At 43.2% G+C, this 23455-nt stretch overlaps 2 protein-coding genes across 2 annotated transcripts in view; one reads left to right on the forward strand and one right to left on the reverse strand.

The window, feature by feature from the left end:
- LOC116746632 (sodium-dependent phosphate transporter 2-like) overlaps positions 1–8855 on the reverse strand; it is a 103710-nt gene extending 94855 nt beyond the window's left edge. Inside the window, 3 exon segments of the mRNA XM_032618131.1 lie at positions 2439–2497; positions 3305–3403; positions 4809–8855. The gene's annotated coding sequence lies outside the window, so the exon portion shown is untranslated.
- A 265-nt stretch (positions 8856–9120) lies between these two features.
- SMIM19 (small integral membrane protein 19) lies at positions 9121–23134 on the forward strand. The gene is made up of 4 exons (XM_032618135.1): positions 9121–9267; positions 13340–13477; positions 15000–15124; positions 21293–23134. Exons 2-4 carry the CDS (start codon positions 13344–13346, stop codon positions 21355–21357), a joined length of 324 nt encoding a protein of 107 aa, XP_032474026.1. The 5' UTR covers positions 9121–9267; positions 13340–13343; the 3' UTR covers positions 21358–23134.
- Positions 23135–23455: the final 321 nt, after the last annotated feature.

A 23455-nucleotide genomic window follows, 5' to 3' on the forward strand; every position in this document is an offset into this window, starting at 1 on the left:
GTTTCTGTTTTGTTATTAAAGTCCTGGAACTTCAAGGAACATATAAAAATACAGATGACTTAGTACTCAGATTAGTTAACAGAATTACTGATACTTTTTATTCTTTTAGGGGACCTTTTACCTACTAAATCTTAGAGTCTGCGGTTTGTGGTTTCCGTTTTCTGTCTAGTTATAGAAATTGATTGCGAGCCCTTTTGTGGTATTTATCTTTCTCTTCTCATCCTCCACTCGCCCCTACCCCCAAACCTGCTTTGGACGTCTGTCTTCTTTAATTTTTCAAGACAAGGCAGTGAAGTGAAATGGCATGAACTCTTGAATAAAGAGTTAAAAATGTTAAAATCATATGACTCTCCTCTCTTTAAAGTAATATTAGTCTTCTAGAATACCAATCTAATTCTTAGAAGCAGAAAACACAGGAAGCTCAATGTTCCAAGAAAAGTTAATAATAATTGATTCATCCTGGCTACCCAGGAAATACACAGCAAGGACCTGTGTTCTATGCAAATACAGACAACAAATGCATCTAGTAATACCTGCCACCCAGGGACAAGGAAAATAGAAAAAGAGCTCACGGAGCAAATGCACAAAAGGTACAGGAAGAAAACAGCATAAATGCAGGGCTGAGCAGGAATCAGAGCTCGATGAAAGCCGTGACAGATCAGTGAGCTCTACAGACAGAAGCAGAAGGAGGTGGTGGAGGAGAGGTCGTCACCGATGGGAGGTGACAGAAGTGAGCAGAGGCGAGGAGGAACCAGGCAGGGGTGAGAGGACAGGAACTAAATTACAAGAGGGGACAAGAAAGAATGGCGGGGCCAGCGCGGAAGGAGGCATGCCCAAGGAACAGACAGCATTTTTAATGGGAGACTGAGTCATAGAAAAAGGAAGGAAGGAGGCAAAATGCAAAGATACCAAACAAGAAATTCTGGACAAATGAGGAAAAATGTAAAAGTGAGACCAGGTGATAAATAGGTAGGGTAGAAAGGCAAAAAAAAGGATAAAGTAAAAGAAACCTCTGGGAAAGGAAATATTAAAAAAAGACAAATGGTTTCTGGAATTTCACTATATTAAATTAAATTTTTAAACCTGTTCTTTTGTTTCTGTTTCTCGCTGCTGGGTAAAACTTGATTGAGAACAATGGTTTCCACAATCTCCAGAGGAGAAAAGTATTGATGAGGTCAACTGACTTAGTAGCAAAACTAAGAGCTGAAAACAATAAAATTTACTTATGTCAGTTAACTATCTTAGCTCTAACCCACAAACTAATTTTCTTTCTTTCTTTTTTTTCTGTCAACTTGTTTCATCCATACCTATTTCCTCCCTCCTGTATTATTATTATTTTTTAACATCTTTACTGGAGTATAATTGCTTTACAATGGTGTGTTAGTTTCTGCTTTATAACAAAGTGAATCAGTTATACATATACATATATCCCCATATCCCCTCCCTCTTGCGTCTCCCTCCCACCCTCCCTATCCCACCCCTCTAGGTGGTCACAAAGCACGAGCTGATCTCCCTGTGCGATGTGGCTGCTTCCTGCTAGCTATCTATTTTACATTTGGTAGTGTATATATGTCCATGCCACTCTCTCACTTCATCCCAGCTTACCCTTCCCCCTCCCCGTGTCCTCAAGTCCATTCTCTACATCTGTGTCTTTATTCCCGTCCTGTGCCTAGGTTCTTCAGAACCATTTTTTTTTTTTTTTAGATTCCATATATATGTGTTAGCATACGGTATTTGTTTTTCTCTTTCTGACTTACTTCACTCTGTATGACAGACTCTAGGTCCATCCACCTCACTACAAATAACTCAATTTTGTTTCTTTTATGGCTGAGTAATATTCCATTGTATATATGTGCCACATCTTCTTTATCCATTCATCTGTCAATGGATACTTAGGTTGCTTCCATGTCCTGGCTATTGTAAATAGAGCTGCAATGAACATTGTGGTACATGACTCTTTTTGAATTATGGTTTTCTCAGGGTATATGCCCAGTAGTGGGATTGCTGGGTCATATGGTAGTTCTATTTTTAGTTTTTTAAGGAACCTCCATACTGTTCTCCATAGTGGCTGTATCAATTTACATTTCCACCAACAGTACAAGAGGGTTGCCTTTTCTCCACACCCTCTCCAGCATTTATTGCTCCACAAACTTTTTTTTTTTCACACTGACACATACACATCAATGACCTTAGTGACCAACTGCTTCATTTACTAATCACAAAAGCTTTCTCTCTCTCTCACTTTTTCTCTCTCTGTGCTTATCAGTATTTGGAGAAATCCCTGCTTCTTACTACTGCCCTAAAAAAGAAAGGGCAGAGTAAGAAGGTGACATTTACATCAATACTGCTTAAAAAAAAAAGTCTGATGGAAGCTTAACACAAGGTTAAAACAAAAACAGTGAAAAGATGCAAATTTCCTATAAATTTCTACGACCCACCTTATTCTGGACTCCTACATAACTGAAAACAGAACACAGAGATCATCCTTCATTTCCATCTAGAAACAACAGAAGAAAACAAAACACTTAACAAGAACATAAAAACAATAAGGAAGAGCTATTCTGAAAAAGAAGGGAAATTATTCTACTCTTAATCCTAGGAAATAACCAAGGGTAGAAGAGCTACCATACCAAAGGTCTATTTATGAAGCTGTAATTCGTATAACTCTTATTTTTAAGCTGAAAAAATATAGTCATCAGATTTTCAGTCCAAAAAACTGTGCAAGGAAAAAAGCAGGCACACACAGAGGCTGAGAGGAAGATAAAGGAAGATGAACCTAACACCGCAAAGCTTTGAACAATCACTGAGAAGAAGCAGTTTCTCAACATCCCGCGCCTTGAGGAATTCTTCAGTGAAAGTCAATTTCTGAGGGCCAACATCCTATTATAAGCTCCCATTCCTCCTATTGTATCTACTGTTTCTCTATCCACACAGATTGAAACTCTGATCGTAAGCAGGTTACCAGCTTTAGCAGCAGGGGAAAAATAACTCAAATATTATACACAAAAGCAATGGGGTAACAAAGACAATGTAAGAAACATGTAAAGAAATATGCTACAGTCTTGTTGCTCATATTTGCAGAACTATCTTCTTTCAGCTGCTCAAAAATCCTAAATGGCATTGGGTCAGTTCTTGAAATTTGCCTTTTCTTCAGTTTTTTTTTTTTTTTTAAACCATTCTTCCATGAATATCGTAACGGGTCACTTGGCCATACAGTCCATTCACAGGCATCTGACATGATTATTTACTTCTGGAAACAGCTGCTGAATTCCAAGGCACTGGGACACTTCTTGAAGGAACAAACCTGGTTCTCTGGTCTCTACTGAGGACACGGTGAAACTAGGATTCTCTGAACTCAGCGATGACACGGAAGCCAAGCTGTGCTGTTTCCAAGGTAAGATGCCTTGAAAAAAAAAAAAGCTAAAAATGAATCAGATTTTAAAAACAAAAAAACTCTAATAAAGTAGTGAAAATTCTCACACAGTGTTATATTTTCGCTAAGACTGAAAAATAAGTAACTCAGATAAAAAATTTCAATCCTTCACTTCAACTTTAAATATATTTTCAAAAAATTTTTATAGGGCATCACAGGTTATACAACTAAAAATACTGCAAATAATTGACTGTTCCGGAAATTAACAAAAAATAGCCATTAAAATTGTAAAGAAATTCTGGTGACTGACGTTTTGATGTTTACCATGGCCAGGATAGAAGATGGGCTTTGAGAAAACACTATTTCTCTGCGTTCATATCTTATTTGGAAATGGAATGAACAAGCATGATTTATACTGAGCTATAAAGTGAGCTACAGAACTGATGACCTGGAAAATTTCTTCTAGCCATAAAATTCTGAAATTGCATACTATCTGGTGATAAAATCTCGACACCACTGAACCAGCTGTAGGCAAGCCATTTGACTTTTCCCTTATTTTCTCATCTATAAAATACAGGGCTGGGGCTTCCCTGGTGGCGCAGTGGTTGAGAGTCCGCCTGCCAATGCAGCGGACACGGGTTCGTGCCCCGGTCCGGGAAGATCCCACATGCCGCGGAGCGGCTGGGGCCGTGAGCCATGGCCGCTGAGCCTGCGCATCCGGAGCCTGTGCTCCGCAACGGGAGAGGCCACAACAGTGAGAGGCCCGCGTACCGCAAAAAAAAAAAAAAAAAAAAAACTCTAAAATACAGGGCTGGTTCTTCTTACATGAGGAGATGGGTACTAGGGTCACCTGAGGATGGCTTAAAATACAGATGCCTGCCCAGCTCCAGCTCTAAAGAGCTCTAACCTCTGGGATTACGCTAAGGCATCTGCTCCTGTTACTGTATAATGAACCCTGGATCATTCTGTCTACACTCATACTTAAAGAACCACCACACTAGGTCACGTTCGGGATGCAGCTCTACAGCCCTAAGAGTCATAAAACAGGGCAGTAGGGATGCCATTACTCCAGCTTGACAGGTTTAAGACAAATGAAATCACTGTGTCATTTTCTCCTTCCCTAAAAATCCCCCGTTCAGAGAAGATGCCAAAACTAAGATTAAGGCTAGCGTGCCAATTGGATAAACACTTCAATGGAGATTATTTTTAGCCCAAATTGTCCCAACTATATCCTCAGATATTTAAATAGAACACAACTGCAGGACGATATTCATAGCCATAAGCTGCTGCTCTGACAGGCCATCCCAAAACATGAGCTGATGTTAAAATGATAGCAGCAACATGCCATTCCTCACTCAAATTATAAAGCTGCCCCCAAGACAAAGGTCACACCCCCCTCCCCAGCAGAAGCGACGTGTCACGCAGAACACCGTACCTGCAGAGCTGCTAACCGGGGCTGTGGCCCAGGCTTCACTCCAGGGCACCTCCTCCTCTGATTCCTGGACAGCGGGTATGGTGACGTGTGTGCTCCCCTATCGGCCGAGTCATGTGGATTCAGTGGGCTCTGTTGGTGCCCAACACCCCCAGAATAATATTGTCAGCTCCCGACTAAAGGGATACAAAACTGGGCTTTCAGAGTAAACCACTTTCCTTCATCTTGCTGGATTTTGTTTGCAGGCCCTCATCCAAGTCCACATGGCTTCAAAGTGACCTCACTCCAGGTTTGTCACCAAACCAACAGTGCCGTTAAGTTTTTTTCCACCAAATGAATATTACTTGGTTGGAAGAAGCCTCCGGGCCCCAAGAGTGTGTTCTACTGTCCAAGACAAGCTGAAAAAGTGGGTCAGGATTTCACAAAAGGACAAGGCAAACGGACAGATGGGCACCGGAAGCCTTTAGTAATGCTCCCATCCTGGTAAATTACATTCACTAGGGGTTCTTTCACATGAGGTATTTGACACTGAATGAGTACCTTCAACAGTCACTGCCCTTTGTCCTGGTGAATCACTGTCCTAGAATTCAACACCTACCAAGAGTCCTAGTCTCCCTCGGCTTTGAGGTTCAAAATTTGGTTTTTCTCCTCTTGCCTTCAGTCATTTCAAAATACAGTCCCCTCAACCATTTTGTTTTCAACCTCTTCTGCCTGGAAAATCCAGCATTGTTTCTGCAGCTCAAAGTCATTGCCACCATGTATGCTACTTTGAAATTTTTAAAGAGCTTCCTTTACAGCTGAGAAACTAGGGTCAACTTTTAGCTCTCTTTTCTGTCTTTGATAAAGTAAAACTCCCCAGAGAACCCACACTGATTCAAGAGCCAGGCTGCCTGGGTTCATATGCCACCTCCCTGCTTACTACTCACTTTGTGGTCTCGGGCAGGTGACTTAATTATCTCCCTGTGCCTCAGCTTCCTCATGTGAAAAGTGGGATTATAACTGTACCTACGTCAAAGGACTGTTGTGAGAGTCGAATACGTTTACGTGTAAAAGCACATTGTAAGCAGTACATCAATGTTAGCTATCATTATTTGCTTTATGTAACTCCAAATTCTCTTATTGTTCCACGTGTGTACACGATGTTTGCCCAACTGAAATACTACCTACTCGAGGACTGGGACCACATTTTGAATATTTCTGATGTTCCCCCCATGGCACCTAATATTCACTCAATAGGTAAAAATAAACCTACTTGGTACAAATTATTATACTGGATGAACAAGGAAGTTCTCAAACACAGACCTGTGTAAACATGTATTCCCTGCCCTCGAGTAGCCTGTATTTTGGGTGGGGAAACGAAACACAGGAAACGGTCATGCAACAATATAAAGGCATAAAAGATTAAATGCCAAAGTATGTGGTTTAAACAGCTACCATTCAAAGGGCTCACTGTGAGCTGGGACTCTGGAGAGGGCAAGCCTGCAGTGGCCCTGCCCCTAGAGGTGACTTGGATTTCCACAACAGGTGGGAACAGAGAGAGGATTCCAGCATATCTGCTCATTCCACATATATTTACTGCACACCTTCTGTAGGCCGGCCTCTGTCCTTGGCTCTTGGAATACGGCCATAAGGGACCCAGAAACGGCCCCTGCACCCTGGGACCTAAAAGGGCACTCACTCCACGAGAGAGCCAAGTTCTGAAGTAAGGAAGAAGGGCCTGTCCTCCAACCCGATGAAACACAACATCCCTTAAATGTCTCGTGAACAGGAGCCAATGCTGGCATTACAGTCACTCCGCTTCCAACAATGGCAAACATACAGAAATTAATAACTTTTAATGTACTGTATTCTAAATATCTTCCATTGCTTATGAAGCACATTAAAGAGATATTCTCCATATTTCTGGATACAAATAACATATAAGAGATTTACAGACACACACAGTATTACTGGAACAGTTTTCGTAATAGAGGCTGCGGAGGCTCAGCTGCTCAATCTTGCCCAAATGAAAGCCTATTCATTAAAGCCCTGTGCTTTGTCTCCTCCCGCCCTTTTCCCTTCTTCTACTAGTGGCTGCCCACAGATATCAAATATCTACTAGAAAAGTGCCTGAAGATGCATGTGTTGGCAGGAATCAGTTAGTCACGATGGGTGGAAGTGTTAACACATGCATCTTTTTCTTCCTACATCCGTCCCCTCATCTCCTCCCAGAAGAGAACGCCTTCAGGTAAAGGAACCCTCTTATAAATACCAACTGGCAAAGCATTCTCACTCCTTTCTTCTGCGATGATGGACCACTATCTGAAGATGCGTTAAGTCTAATACGCTCTAATCACAAATATGACACATTTCCAAGCACTTCGCTCATCCTCTGCAGGCCTCTCACCCGATCCTACTCTCCCAAGATGCAAACTGCTGGATCCCACCATCATTCTCGTCATTGTTACGCCTACATAAATTATTACATTGTACCTTTGGAAACACAGAATAAATTTCTTGATTAAGGAAGTCAAAGCTACTCAATTAAATCCAGTCAAAAACTTAACTTCTTCATGCACAAAGTACTGGACTCAAATATGTTTAAGACATGTAAAGGCAAACTGAAAAGTAAGGTAGAACCCCTACAACGTAGATTAGTTAACATTCTCAACATCTACATACCCATGAAAGTTAGACTCATCAACAAAGTAACAGCCAACTCAGTTTTTTATTTCCTTGGTTTGGTACTGGAAAATCACGTTCCTGTTTGACTGTCATTCGTTAACCCTTAATTAGGAATGTTGCTTAGAAACTATATATGGAAAAAGGGCACCTTTCAGAAGGGACCATTAAGGCTTTCCCAACATTTACTTTTTCCCAACATCCAAGCATAGCCTGTTCATTGGGTGACAATGACATGTAATGGGAACTCATAAAGAGACACAGGGCTTTGGAAACTATTGAATACCCCAATAAAGGGACTAATTGCAGTTCTGTGCAAATGCAAAGCCTTCTTCCAACTTGAAAAACACATTAAATTACTCTATGAGTCATTTTATATTGCCCACACCCTTATTTTACAAAAAACAGAAACAGAAGCAATTAATGTACATATTCCGCATTTGGACACGTTCAAATCAAACTCGTGTACTCAAGTATTTCTAAGCAAACTATGTTTATGCAAAAAGTTATCCGGAAGATTAAATGAGATAAAGCATGTAGACCATTTGGCAAAGGCCTGGCAAGCAATCAGTACTCAACACTGCACATTATTATCGTTCCTAATTTTCCAACTCTGTAATCATACTAAACAGTTACAAATTTATGCACGTGATTATGTATATATAATATATATAAACGAATATGTGTTACTACTAGAAATAAAGCTTTTATGTTATGTACCAAGCAATGCTCTTCATCCTGACAGAGGTGAGTTTAATTTTAACAGAATGATCCACAAAGAAGCAGAGAAAGCTGGCTAAGGGGTAGGATGTTAAACGTTACCTCTAATCTCTGCTTATCAATTAAGGATACAACCTCTACATGGCCTAGTATGAATTATAATCAGCAGTCAGCTGATCCTAGAGAACTCGCTCAAAATGAATAGTTAAGACCTCAAGCACGTGGACAAGTGGCCATTTGTTTGCAAGGCTGTGCCAACCACTGAAATCTGATTACGTCAATACTCATGCTGAAATCTTACATAAATTCATTACTTGTCTCATGCTAGAATTTTGCAAGTCCTTACAAAAATTTTAAATATCCAAAAGTCACTTAAACTGACAAGACTACAGCATCCTGGGCACATCCAGTTTTTAGAACACTTCAATAGCCTCGGCCACGCATCATTTACTATGACAGGGAAAATACAAAGCCAGTGACAGCACGTGCTTTCCTAAGCAAATATTAAAAATAACCCTATGCCCTCATTCCGAAAGAGGAAAATCTTCGTGTTTCCAGCTTAATCTCGACCCGGGGCCAATGCACACTCCCACCTCCCACGCCGAGACGCCGCCCGGGCGCGCCGAGGTGGGGCTGCAGGCTGCTCGCGCTCTCGGGAGGACCCGTCCCCTCTCCCCGCGCGCTCGGACGCAGCGCGGCCAGACCCACGTGGACTCCAGGCGACGGCAGCCGGACCCACCGCCGGGGTCGCCGCCCGGGGTCGCGGGGAGGGGCCGGGGGCGGGGCCAGCGCCCCGCCGCGAGGCCGGGAAAGGGAGCCGGGCTGCACTCACGCGCCCGGGGGGCGGCACCGGGGCCGTCGCGGCGCCCCTCCGGTTCGCACACTGAGAGGGGGGCGGGGGGACAGGGGGGGAAAGACCTGGCTCCTCGTTCCATCCGGAAGCCGCCGGGCCGGCAGGAAATGACGAAGCAGAGGTCGTCCGGTCCGTGTGGTAACCGTCTCCGCGCGTCCGGCTGCGACTGCCGAGGAAAGAGCGCGGAGCAGAGCCGCCAGGCCGCGTGCCGCCTGCGGAGCGAGCGGCGTGAGTCGCCCCGCCCCGCCCCGCCCCTCCATGCGGGGGGAGGGTGAGAGGGAGGGAAGGGAGCCCAAAGGCGCCCCTAGCCCCGCGCCCGGCCGTTCCAGCTCCTCTGCCGCCGCGCCCGAGGCTGGAGGGAACAGTGAGGCCCGCAGCTCCAGAATCGCGGATCGAAAGGCGGAGGCCGCCGCCTGCGCAGCGCAGGGCACCCGGGATGGGAGGATGGGGGGATGGGGGTGTGGAGCGGGCGCGCTTCAGGATCGCACCGCACGCAGCCCGCGGCGGCCGAGCCCTGGCGGCTCCGGCCCCTGCCATCTGCCGGGGTGGAGGTTACATTGTCTGCCCGCTAGACTGCCCCTCTCTCCGGGACTGGCAAGTCTCACGAGTCTGGGCAGGGTCGGAAGCGCCCACGTTTGGGAGTCCAGCGTGCGACTCGCTAGCCTGGGTGGTTTTGGGCGAGTTGTGTACCCAGCGCCCCACCCCGCGTCGTCTGCCAGGTGGAGCTTTTGTGCCTCCCAGCAGGGTGATGGTAACAATTAAATGCATACGTGGACTGCCCAGCACAGGCCCCTCAGATGTTAATTGCCTTCGTCGTGCTGGTTGAAGGCCTGTGACCTTGTACCCTCCCGCTTCAGCAACCCAAGCCTCTAGCGTTTCAGAGGACTGAGGGAAAACCACATTGATGCGATGGGATGTGTTGTATGGAGCTCGTAGAACTGTGTGAGTGACTCCAATCTGAACTTGTTTCAAAATAGGAAAGCTCTAAGTGAGAGACGAAATGGATACCATTCAGGACATGATGACAAGTGATCCTCAAAACTGAACCACCTAGACACGGCATCGGGAACCCCAAATACGGAAAATAATTTAAAAATGATACAGTCGCTTGATTCCAAGAAGAGTACTAGTTCTCTACTTAAAAGTTTGTCAAACTGAAATCAAGCCCCAGTTGTCACATTTTGCCAACTTTATCTCTGGATAGTTATGTTCAGCTCATCCTAGCAACTCCTTACTGAAATAGCTCAAGCATTAATTTACAGGAAAAATATGTGAAAAAGGTGCAGTTTTCTCAGAAAAGCCCTGAATGACAATCCAAGCACACGGTGGTCTTGCTGAAACATCCATTAACTTGCCAGGAACAAACCACTGTAACGCCCCTGGGCATTGTGCTTTAGACTTAGAGGGAGGCTGTGAGGTGTGCAGTAGCCGCTCAGCAGGTGTGTGTGTGTACACTTGGTTAGACTGTGGCGAGCTGGGTGGGGACCAGTCATAGTTCAGGCCACATGGGAGCTGTGGTCTGTACTGTGACTTTGTACAGGACCACTCCTTATTCCTGGCAGTCTTACAAAGGCATGCCATTGGTCATGATGGAGGACCAGGCACAAAAGGCCTACCCCCCGTGCAAGTCTTTCACAACCATACTACTAAAAGTAACTCAAGTGCGTGTCCCCAGAACAGTAGTGTCATTGCGTACCAATCAAGTTGTATAATTCACGGTAAAATTTCACCATTCTTGGTCAGCAGAATTTTAGAGTCCTTCTCTAAATATAATGAAAAACTGGCATATTTGTAGGAGAAGGAAGACAGCTCTGTAGGAATACACCATTTATTGAGTGGTACATGAACAGAATTTTGTGGAACACTAAAGCAAGAAATTCATCTGGCTCAGATCCAGTCAGGTGGTAGAAAACACGTAGGAAATACTTTAATAGTGTGTCAGATAAAGGGCACCTGCAAAATGTTTCAGTAGCCATTGTTAAGTCTGCTCCCCTTTTCTTCTCCAATTTGTTAGTAACTCCCAATCCTGAAACCTGCCACCCTCACTGCATGGCCGTGCCGGCCCTTCCGCAGCACCTCAAACCAGACCTCTGAAGTCATCTCTTATGGCCAAAAACAGTCATCGTTATTTTATGTTTTGGCACCAACGAAAATCTGGGAAAAAATGCTAGATTCCATAAATTGTAAAGACAATTATAGTTTCTGATGTTCCAAAAGTTTCCATTCCTAAAGTAGGCTGATTACTTACTATGAATAATGTTACAAACAGAGAAACTCTGGAGTTCAATTTTAAGGAATAAGAATTGAAACTGTGAATAATGCCAAATCCCCCTGCGCCTCCCACTCTCTTAAAAAAATAACAAAAATCCATAGCCAATCTCTAATATGTAGGAATTGGGTATGTTTAATGATTTACTATTTAGATCTTGCATCTATAAAGTTTTAAGTTCTGTTTTTATTATTCTCTGTCTAATTTTTAAAAGACCGATCCTTATGCTCATCAGACACCAACAGATGTTTCAGAGGAATGACTCTTGCCCTCAGTGTCTAGAATGTAAGTTAAATGGCCATTCACGATACTCACTTTAATACAGTCTGTCCGCGAACGTCTGACAGAGACTTCAGGTGCCAGAATGGGGCCAACATGCCACCTGGCCTGGGAGCAGACCCCAAGGAAATTTCATTCATTTTATGCAGAGGCAAACTGTAAGAAAGAAAACAGACTCTGCCCTTAATATACACTTATTAAGTTACTGAGCCAAATCAACACTAAAGAACATTTTGGGGACTTCCCTGGTGGCACAGTGGATAAGACTCTGCGCTCCCAGTGCAGGGGGCCTGGGTTCGATCCCTGGTCAGAGAACTAGATCCCACATGCATGCTGCAACTAAGAGTTGGCATGCCACAGCTAAGGGGCCAGTGAGCCGTAACTAAGGAGCCCTGGAGAGGCAACTAAGGAGCCCACTTACCTTAAAAAAAAAAAATTTTTTTTGGAGGCTCACAGGACAGATTGCAAGATATTTCAGTGGAGGAATTTCTGCAATGCCTTCACTGTTGTAGGGTGTCTAGAAAAAATTGCAAAACAATTTCTTGGACATTCCAGATACCTTTTTTCTTGGTATTAGAAAATGGCTATCTTAGTAGAAACTACAGTACAGTTGTCACCTGTCATTTGTTCAGTTTTTCTCCTTTTTTTTTTTGCGGTACGCAGGCCTCTCACTGTTGTGGCCTCTCCCGCTGCGGAGCACAGGCTCCGGATGCGCAGGCTCAGCGGCCATGGCTCACGGGCCCAGCCGCTCCGCGGCATGTGGGATCTTCCCGGACCGGGGCACGAACCAGTGTCCCCTGCATCGGCAGGCGGACTCTCAACCACTGCGCCACCAGGGAAGCCCAGTTTTTCTCCTGTTGATAGAGTATCTAAAACAACACTTCTGAATTTCTTTCACATATTAGGTCATTTTACTTAGACTTACCTAGTTTAGATTTAACACAAGAGCAGAACTTTCTCTTTAAGGAAAAATTCAGTGAACTTCCCAAATGCAAATAAGAAACCAGTACTCTTTCCCTTGTTACTTGATATACTTGCTGTTACCATTCATTTTCTGTGGGAATGTCCAAAGAATGCATTTCCTTGAATAGAAGTCACAGCTGTGTAAATAGCAAAATAACTTTTTATCCCATAGCTTCCACAGTGGGCCAGGACGTCAAAACTAGATAAAGCTCCAGACATTTTCGTTTTCCAGGTGTGTCAGGGGCTTGTGGAAGAGCACGGTCCTGGCTGGTGCATCTCATCCAGACTGCTGTCACGAGTCTAACGCTGTCCTTCTCTCTTAGCATCCCAGCCAGTTGTGTGGACCTCTGTTTTAAGTATTCAGTTGCTTTCATCTGGATGATAGTTACAGTTTGGAAACTGTGCAGTGACATTTCAACCCATATCCTTTTAGAAATATGATTTTTAAATCCCAAGTTTGAACCTTTATGTAGGAGCTGTGATGTTTCAAAGTCAGAAATAGGCGAAAATGTGTTCCATGCCTTAGTGATCTAGACCAGGGTTGGCCAACATTTTCTTAACGGGCCAGATGGTAAACATTTTAGGCTTTGAGGGCTGTGAGGCAAAAATGGAAGATGCTCTGCTTAAAATGTATCCGTTTAGAAATGTAAAACCATTCTTGGCTCCTGGGCCATACAAAGGCAGGCAGGGGGCTGGAACTGGCCAGCAGGCCCTCTGTTTGCCAGCCCTTGTCCAGCCGTCACACCATCACTAACTGAAAGAAACCCTGCCCTCTTTGCTGCCTTACAGTCCCATGCCTGGCGGTTACGGAGTGATGGGTGACGAGGACTCTATCGATTACAGCGTTCATGAGGCCTGGAACGAAGCCACCAACGTGTACCTGGTAGTGATCCTTGTCAGCTTTGGACTCTTCATGTATGCCAAGAGGTAAAGGCTTTAGATTCTCAGGGTTGATAAGAACCCAGGCATTTATAAGTTTTGTAGGTTTGTTTGTTTGATCTAAGTTAAATGCACAAAAATAATTTCATCAGCATTTTTGTTCCTGCTATGAAATCACTGTCTAGTCGGGTCAGCCCTCACATTACCGGACACCAGGATTTGGCTTGGAAAACCCAGTTGCTCTGAGAGATGGGGATTTAAGTGCAGCTCTTGGCACCCAGACCAGATGCTCTATACTCCTATTCTATCATTTCTGATATAGCTCAGTTTTCTCATTCAGCCAGCTTCACTGTCACCCTTGCATGAGCACATATTTTGGGCCAATGTCCCTGAAATGCACAAACTCTAACTCCTATGTGTTCAGCAATTCTGTCTTTGCAAATTTCAAGCCTTCCCTTCTGTTTCTTGTGCATAATATTGGTATGATCCAATTACTTGTCTGTCCGTCCCCCAAAACTCAGTCCCCTGAGAACAAGGACTTTTATTTAACCTTTGTGTCCCTGATGTGCCACATGGTGTAAATCCTCAATAAATATTTCTTGCTGTGATTCCAGATGCTGTAGCGTAATTCAGCTGTTCTTTTCCACACTCCCTGGCTCCTTTCCTTCAAGTGCAGTTAAAAACAAATGCACGGTGAGGGGCGTGCTTTGAAGAGGAAAAACAGCAGTAGTTGGATTGAGCTGCTGACTGTAGCCACGTGCTCGGTGGCGTCCTCTACCAAGGTCAAAGGCATTAGACAGTTCAGGATAATTAGTCAACCAAGAATAATTGACGCTCGGCCCGGGGAACAGTTCAGACCCACACTTGCCACGGGACCTGCAGGCTCGCCCTTCCCGACCCTGAGACCCCTGAGCTGCTGGCCAGCTGGCCGCCTGGACTCTCGGGGGAGCGGGGCCGAGGGGGTGCAGGCGAGAGGAGGCCTCCACAGAGCATGGGGGAGCCGCTGGCAGGTAACAGCCTTCCCCTAAAAATAGCCACCGTCTCCTCCCCACCCCAATGTTTTAAAGGCAGAGACAGGCTGTTGTTAATTTTAACTAGATGACCCCACTAAGGCCATGCTACTCTATTTAAGAAATCGTTTATTCATTGTTTTTCAAAATTAAGGTCTGCTCACATTCTGTTTATTCTCTGCCCGCAATAACTTAGTTTTATTTGCATGACGTGAGAGGGAGGGGAAAAATAATCATACTTTTTTTGTCTGAGCATTTTTCCATACAACAGGGCTTTTTTGTGGGGATTGAGGGGAGACGCTTTGTTGTATGAAGTGGGCACGTTCAGCTACTGCCTTTTCTTTCTTATAACCCTGTGACTGTACACGTACAGCTTCATACTTCTTGTGAAAGAAAAAATACTTGAGCCCAGGAAGCATCTCACGGGGACAAAAATAGAAGATGGACTCAGGGCCACTTACGTCCTTTAAATGCAGCTTCTGGTTACTACAATCGTGTGAATGTTACAGTCCTACAGCTATGAATACAAATCTCTTTTCTGCATTGGTTTTGTGTTTTAGAAATAAAAGGAGAATTATGAGGATATTCAGTGTGCCACCTCCAACAGACACTCTGTCAGAGCCCAAATTTTATGACACAATAAGCAAAATTCGGTTAAGACAGCAACTGGAAATGTACTCCATTTGTAAGTATATTCTGTGCTTAATTACATACGTAAGCATATTTAAAATAGACTCTTTGGGGTTGAGTCTCGTTGGCAAAGGTTATCAGAAATAGCTGATAATGACACAGGGAACTATATTCAATATCCTGTAATAAACCATAATGGAAAAGAATATGAAAAAGAATATATGTATGTATATCTGAATCACTTTGCTGTACACCAGAAACTAACACAACATTGTAAATCAACTATACTTCAATTAAAAAAAAATTTTTTTTAAGAAAGAAATAGCTGGTAATGAAAACGTAGGGCCTTTCTTAGATGCTCAACAGAGTATCAGCAAACCCGGTTTGCATGAAGTTAGTGTTTCAGGACACTTCACTTATTTGGAGCCCTTCCAAGACCCTGAGAAGAGCCCTAGCAACGTGTTTCACGTTTTGAAAATTTGGCAGAACTTAGATGCCTTAACAGTCGGTGAGGCTCCTGTCTCATCCTTCTCTAATTTCCCTCCTTTGCACTTCCCTCGTGTGCAATGGCGTTGAGGTGGCCAAGAGCATTTGGGGGATCTGGCTGAGGGGACGTTGAGTTGAACCTACTGTAGTTCAGGTTTGAAATTTTGTGTTTATAGAGTTTGCAGTCACTTCTTGACAATTAAATTACTATGTGCTGCAGCCATAGCAGTATAGGAATGGCTTCCAGGCCAGAGGTTATTAACATGTCCTGTGGTACTAAACCCTGTGAGTAAGTGGTGGAGAAGAAACAAAGGTTAAAGGGCAAGGAGCCAGGATGAATTGTACATCCAAGCCACAGCCTTTGATGCCACCATTTAAAAAAATGAGGTGTGGTTTCCATGGTGTATCATTAAATGAGAAAAGGCAAGATGTGATTATATACATGCTAGGGTACTGCTCCTTTAAAATCAAATGACCAAAACATCCCTATCTACGTGTAATAAAAATGTTGTATAGAATTTTTTTTATTGAAGTATAGTTGATTTACAATGTGGTATTAGTTTCAGGTATACAACACAGTGATTCAGATATATATAGAGAGATATAGATATATGTTATTTTTCAGATTCTTTTCCCTATAGGTTATGACAAAATATTGAGTATGGTTCCCCGTGCTATACACTTTATCTACAGTAGTACACATATGTTAATCCCAACCTCCCGATTCATTCCTCCCCAACTCCTTTGCCCGTTGGCAGCCACAAGTCTGTCCTCTATGTCTGTGGGTCTATTTCCGTTTTGTAAGTAAGTTCATTTGTATCTTTTTTTTTAACATTCCACATGTAAGTGATATATGGTATTTGTCTTTCTCTGTCTGACTTACTTCACTTAGTACAATGATCTCTAGGTCCATCCATGTTGCTGCAAATGGCATTATTTCATTCTTTCTTATGGCTGAGTAATATTTCATTGTGTGTGTGTATATATATATATAAATACATAAATACATACATAAATATATACGTACCTCCTCTTCTTTATCCAGTCATCTGTATAAGGACACTTAGGGTGCTTCCATGTCTTGGCTATTGTAAACAGCACTGTAATGAACATTGGGGTGCATGTATCTTTTCAAATTTTAGTTTTCTCTGGATATATGCCCAGGGGTGTGATTGCTGGATCACATGGTAACTCTATTTTTAATTTTTTAAGGAACCTCCATACTGTTTTCCATAGTGGCTGTATCAATTTACCTTCCCACCAACAGTGTAGGAGGGTTCCTTTTTCTCCACACCCTCTCCAGCATTTATTATTTATAGACTTTTTGATGATGGCCATTCTGACTGGTGTGAGATGATACCTAATTGTAGTTTTGATTTGCATTTCTCTAATAAAAATGTTGAGCATGTTTTCACGTGCCTGTATGTCTTCATTGGAGAAATGTCTATTTAGATCATCTGCCCATTTTTTGATTGGGTTGTTTCTAAAAATGTTCTGTATAATTACACAAGCCTGGAGGAAGGCTTGGAAAGATACACATCAGATTATTAACATTCATTACCTTGATGGGAACACTGTGCGACTCGAGGGAAAAGATTGGATATTTTTAAAAGAAAGATAGATGTCTGTGTGTTTGCGGGCTCACATAGAAAGAAGCAAGGAAGAGTGATCAACAAGATGTTACTGGTATGTGTCTCGGGTGGGCTGGAATTTCAGGTGAAAAGTAGAAAAACCATATATTTTTTTTTACACAAGTAGAACCTCTAGAAATTTCTTCAGCATAAATTTTATCCTGAGAAGTAGTAACAGCAGTTCATTTGGGGAAAGGAGCTGCAGGACCAATCAGGTGGGAGGAAGGTACACCTTCCCTGTTTCCTCTTTTGTCCCTTTTGCATTCATGTTTTACTAGTTCAGAATAAGAAGTAAAACTGAATGTTACAGAGCAGCATTATTCACAGTAGCCAAAAGATGGAAACAACCCAAGTGTCCTTGACTGATGGATCCACAGAATGTGGTCTATACATGAATAGGATGTTATTCAACCCTTAAGAGGAAGGAAATTCTTTTTTTTTTTTTTTTGGTTGCATTGAGTTTTCTTTGCTGCACATGGGCTTTCTCTAGTTTCAGTGAGCGGGGGCTACTCTTCGTTGTGGTGTGCAGGCTTCTCATTGCAATGGCTTCTCTTGTCGTGGAGCACGGGCTCAGTAGTTGCAGCACATGGGCTCAGTAGTTGTGGCTCGCAGGCTCTAGAGCGCAGGCTCAGTAGTTGTGGCGCACGGGCTTAGTTGCTCTGCGGCATGTGGGATCTTCCCGGACCAGAGCTCGAGCCCATGTCCCCTGCATTGGCAGGCGGATTCTTAACCACTGCGCCATCAGGGAAGTCCCAAGAGGAAGGAAATTCTGACACATGCTACAACATGGATGCACCTTGAAGACATTATGCTTCATAATTATTTTTGTTGTGAAGTGAAAGAAGCCAGTCACAAAAGAACAAATATTGTGTGATTTCTCTTCTGTGTAGCAAATTCACAGAGACAGAAAGCAGAATCGTCACTGGGAGTGGGGGAGGGAGTGGGGAGTTACTGTGTAATGAGGACAAAGGTCAGTGTGGGGTGATCAAAAGAAGGGTGCTGGTGGTGGCAGCACAACAGAGTGAATGCAGTTCACGTCCCTGAACTGTACTCTTAAAAATGGTTAAAATGGGGCTTCCCTGGTGGCGCAGTGGTTGAGAGTCCGCCTGCCGATGCAGGGGACACGGGTTCGTGCCCCGGTCGGGGGAGATCCCACGTGCCGCGGAGCGGCTGGGCCCGTGAGCCATGGCCGCTGAGCCTGCGCGTCCGGAGCCTGTGCTTCGCGACGGCAGAGGCCACAGCGGTGAGAGGCCCGCGTACCGCAAAAAAAAAAATAAAATAAAATAAATTAAAATGGTTAAAATGGCAAGTTTATGTTTTTGTATTTCACCTCAAAAAAATATATCCTTAAGGAAATTTAAGTATTTAAAAAACAAAAACAGGGAACCAGAAGCTCTGTATAGAAAATTATAAGTAAAGAGTTAGGTTTTCATTGATGCCTAGTCAAAACAGAAGTTTGTGGGAGCTCCCTGGTGGCCTAGCGGTTAGGATTCGGTGTTTTCACTGCAGAGGCCCAGGTTCGATCCCTGGTCAGGGAACTAAAATCCCACATGGCTGGCGGCACCGCCAAACACAAAAAACAAACAAACAAAAATCAGAAGTTAGATCCTATCAAAAAATATTCAGTAGTATAGCATATACAATTATAAAGCCAGTGTACAGCTCTTTTTCTTCTTTGATGAGAATGGCATAAAATGAAATTTATCAGGACACCTGTGTTTGTAAGGCATGGTAGTTTTCTGTTGCTGCTGTATTATCACAAATTCAGTGGCTTAACACAACACAGATCTTACAATTAGAGATTAAAAGTCCTACAGCGGATTCACTGACTAAAATCAAGGTGTTGGCAGAGTTCTGCTGTTTCTTCCTGGATGCTCTAAAGGAGAAGCTGTTTCTTTGCCTTTTCCAGCTTCTAGAAACCACCCATGTTGCTTGCTTTGTGGCTTCATTCGCCCATCCTCAAAGCCAGTAGCACTGCATCTTTCTGACCGTTCTTCCATTTTTATAGTTCCTTCTCTCTCTCAACTCTGCCAGGAAAGGTTCTCTGATTTTCAGGGCCCCTGTGATCAGGTTGGGCCAGATAATCCAGGGTAATCCCCCTTCTCGAGGTCCTTACCTTAAACACATCTTTAAAGTCCCTTCTGCCCCAGAAGGTAACATATTCACAGATTATGGGGATTAGGATGTGGACATCTTTGGAAGCCATTGTTCTTGTAAATAGTGAGTGTATGCACATTTAAAGAGGCCCATCACAGGGACTTCCCTCGTGACACAGTGGTTAAGAATCCGAGAGTCATGGACATATACACACTAACAAACGTAGTAAGGTAGATAGCTAGGGGGAAGCAGCCGCAAGGCACAGGGATATTAGCTCGGGGCTTTGGGACAGCCTGGAGGGGTGGGATGGGGAGAGTGGGAGGGAGGGAGACGCAAGAGGGAAGACACATGGGAGCATATGTATATGTATAGCTGATTCACTTTGTTATAAAGCAGAAACTAACACACCATTGTGAAGCAATTATACCCCAATAAAGATGTTAAAAAAAAAATTATATAAAAAAAAAAAAGAATCCGCCTGCAGTGGGGGTGGGGGGCTTCCCTGGTGGCGCAGTGGTTAAGAATCTGCTTGCCAATGCAGGGGACATGGGTTTGAGCCCTGGTCCGGGAAGATCCCACATGCCGTGGAGCAACTAACCCCGTGTGCCACAGCTACCGAGCCTGCGCTCTGGAGCCCGTGAGCCACAACTACTGAGCCCACGTGCCACAACTACTGAAGCCCGCGTGCCTAGAGCCTGTGCTCCACAAGAAGAGATGTCACTGCAATGAGAAGCCTGCGCACCACAACAAAGAGTAGCCCCCGCTCGCTGCAACTAGAGAAAGCCTGTGCAGCAACGAAGACCCAACGCAGCCAAAAATAAATAAATAAATTAATTAATTAAAAAACAAAAACAAAGAATCCGCCTGCCAATGCAGGGGACACGGGTTCGAGCCCTGGTCCGGGAAGATCCCACATGCCACAGAGCAACTAAGCCCGTGCACCACAACTACTGAGCCTGCGCTCTAGAGCCCGTGAGCCACAGCTACTGAGTCCGCGTGCTACAACTTCTGAAGCCGTGTGCCTAGAGCCCAAGCTCTGCAACAAGAGAAGCTACCGCAGTGAAAAGACGGCGCATTGCAAAGAAGAGTAGCCCCCACTCGCCGCAACTAGAGAAAGCCCGTGCCCAGCAACTAAGACCCAACAACGAAGACCCAATGCAGCCATAAGTAAATAAATAAATAAATAAATAAATAAATTTATTTAAAAAATAAAGAGTCCCATCACATTGCATCATTCTTAGTGCTGATGATGGCATGTCTAGTCCTGACTTAGTCTGGAAGTTCAAGAGGAAATAGCAAACAAAATTCTTTTCCTTTAAAGAGGACTCCCAAAATTGTAAAGCTTTCGGCCACAATAATCTGGATCCACCCTGAGTATATAAACAAACAGTATTTCTTCCTTGGCTGGTAAAAACTTAATGAAGAGACTGAAAGTTTGAAAGCCAACCAGTGAATGACATTTGCAAAGACTTTAGCCCTGCACTCTCTCTAGTTTCCGTTTAAGACCTTCAATAAATATTTCTCAGAAGCACAAAAAGAACACAGAATTGCAAGTCTGTTTTTTCTTCTAGTTTATATTAATGACAATGTTCAGTAAATCTCTTAGGCTTCTCATTTAAAATACAGTCAAATTCCTTATGATGTGGACAAAAGCATTATTATTAACTTATCTTGAGGTGGAGATGGGAAATAAGAAAGGACATTACAAAATGTTAGTTTAAGTTTAGTAGCTTAATTAGTGTTTACCCTATATTTCAATGCTCTGAATAATCCTGATGTACAAGACAATAATAATAAACATCTGAAAATGGATATCAGCACTGCTGAGAAATTAGAGGATCATGAAGTATAATAAATTTCCTCTAATGAATAAAAATTGTTTAATTCCAAGCTAATGCTTTACTGAGAATCATGACTGTGATTTAATGATGTGAGCTCATAATTATTTTGCGATTTTATTAATCGTATCTCCTTTTTTCTTGCTTATTGTTTTGTTTGTTTTTCAATAGCCAGAAAGTATGATTATCAGCAGCCACAGAGCCAGGCTGACAGCGTGCAGCTCTCATTGGAATGAAATCTCAGAAAATGAGCAGCAGGAATGATCGTTGTTCAAGAGTGCAGTCTCCTTGCGCTGCCAAATCATGAGCAGCATTTTTTTTAAACTTCTGTCTCCATAAAATCATTTTATTTGTGACTTTTCCCCAATTTTTTGGTGTGTTTTGTTTCACTTTTTTAAACCTCATCTCCAAATCATTTGTTCCACAAATCAGAAATTCCTCAAAAGGCCTGAACACAGAGAGTCTGCACGTACCTAGGAAGATAGACTATCACCAGAGATGGTGACTGTACCTTGTGAAGACTTTGATTCCCTTCAGGATACAATCAGGAAATAAAAACACATCTTTGGAAGCGAGAGTCTGGAGCTGATGCCACTTTGGAACTTTCTTGCCAGCTTAAAAAATAAAAATCTAATCATTGGAATAACTTCCTCTCCGACTGTGTTCTGAGATAAATATAATAGGGATAACGGACTAACGTATGTTCTCATGGCTGTCGTTACCTCTAACCGAACTAACCGTTTTTGCTACGTCAGAATTTGCACAGTAAACTGTCTTTTCTGCGTTGTGAAATTGTGATGCGCACCCCCCTGCTAACTGTAGAAGTTTTCTGTGACTGGAGTTTGTTCCCCTTAATTGTATTCCCAGGAGTTTCTTCCACCAGAAGAGTCTTCTTTCGGCCGTGCTGGGGCTATACTGCGGAATACATGGGCACCTCTGACTGGTGTCAGCGGCTTGCTTTGGGGTCATGTGACCATCAGTCTTTAATGTAACTGTATGGTTTCTCAGGCTTTTTTAGCATAATAAGCTTCCCTGCAGACTCTCATATCTTGTACCATTTTTGTACTGTACATTGAAATGTTTTCACCCAGTTTTTCAGATTTATTTAAATAAAAGCCGGTTGGGGATAGTGGCAGGGAAGTTCAACTGTCCATGTAACTGTCCATAAATTCGTTTTTGAATCAAAACTATAATTTTAAGAGTTAGAGTTAATATTTCAAGGATTATTGCCTTTTCCTTTATAATTATGAAGTAAAGAATAAAAATGAAAAGGTTTAGTCCAAATAAAATCATTTCAGGGAAATTGCATTTACTTTTAAAATTTAAATCTTTTCAAATATATATATATATTGTACAAGGTGAATTGTTGACCAAATGGAATAATTATTTCTTAACTCACAGATGAGTTTGAACGCACCGCCTGTACGTAGAATGAATACTCGGACTGAAGGATTGTAAACAGTTACAATTATGGCCTGGGGATAGCAGAGCAGCAAGGGTACAGTCTTCTTAAACTTTGCTTTGCTCTCATGTAATCAGGAACGGGGGCGGTTTACCTGCTGTCCCTGACGTGTGGCACAAATCTAGACAAATTACGAAAACTGGCTATCTCAGCTGATTTGTACAGTGTACCTAAATAAGCATCAATCACAACGAAATAGACTGTGATGGTTTTTTATTTGCATCCACTAGACAGAGACAGTCACGACTAAAACCTCACAGATCATTTGGTGAGAGTGGAACTCTGGCAAGTGAGAGAGGAAGATTCCTCATTTCTTCTCTAAAGCCCGCTGATGGGAGTCACGCCTCCACCAGCAGGATCAACAGCAAGTCCGCCTTTGAAGTTTCTTCTCTGCTTCCACAGCTGAGCTGGGAAAGCAGGGGATGCCCTGCAGCCACACTTCAAAGGGACACCAGTTATTGTCCTGCCTCTGCCCCTGAATCCACCAAGGGTTTGATGGAACTATTTTCTTTGGAAGAAAAAAGGCATGACTAATAAACAGGTCAGTAACACTTGTGTTCTCTGTTTCCTCATTTCTCTCTCTAACTGCATAAGATGCTCCGCGGTAAGCATGGAGGGGCAGCCTCCCTGGGTGCACAGCTGGGCCCAGCCCACTGCTCCAAGGGGCACAGATGCTTGCTAATGACCCCACACCGTTTCAGGTGGAGCTCCTGATAGGATTCAGCAGAAAACGAGATGCAGAGTTTAGGGTGAAATTGCTGTAATGTCGGAAATATATTTAAGTATTGAGTAAAAATAAGAGCGAAAATGGTAATAAAAATAATTTCAGATATTAAGAATAAATGTATCTTAGTACTATATATAAAATAATC

This window comes from Phocoena sinus, chromosome 21 (genome assembly GCF_008692025.1).
Source record: "Phocoena sinus isolate mPhoSin1 chromosome 21, mPhoSin1.pri, whole genome shotgun sequence".
NCBI lineage: Eukaryota > Metazoa > Chordata > Mammalia > Artiodactyla > Phocoenidae > Phocoena > Phocoena sinus.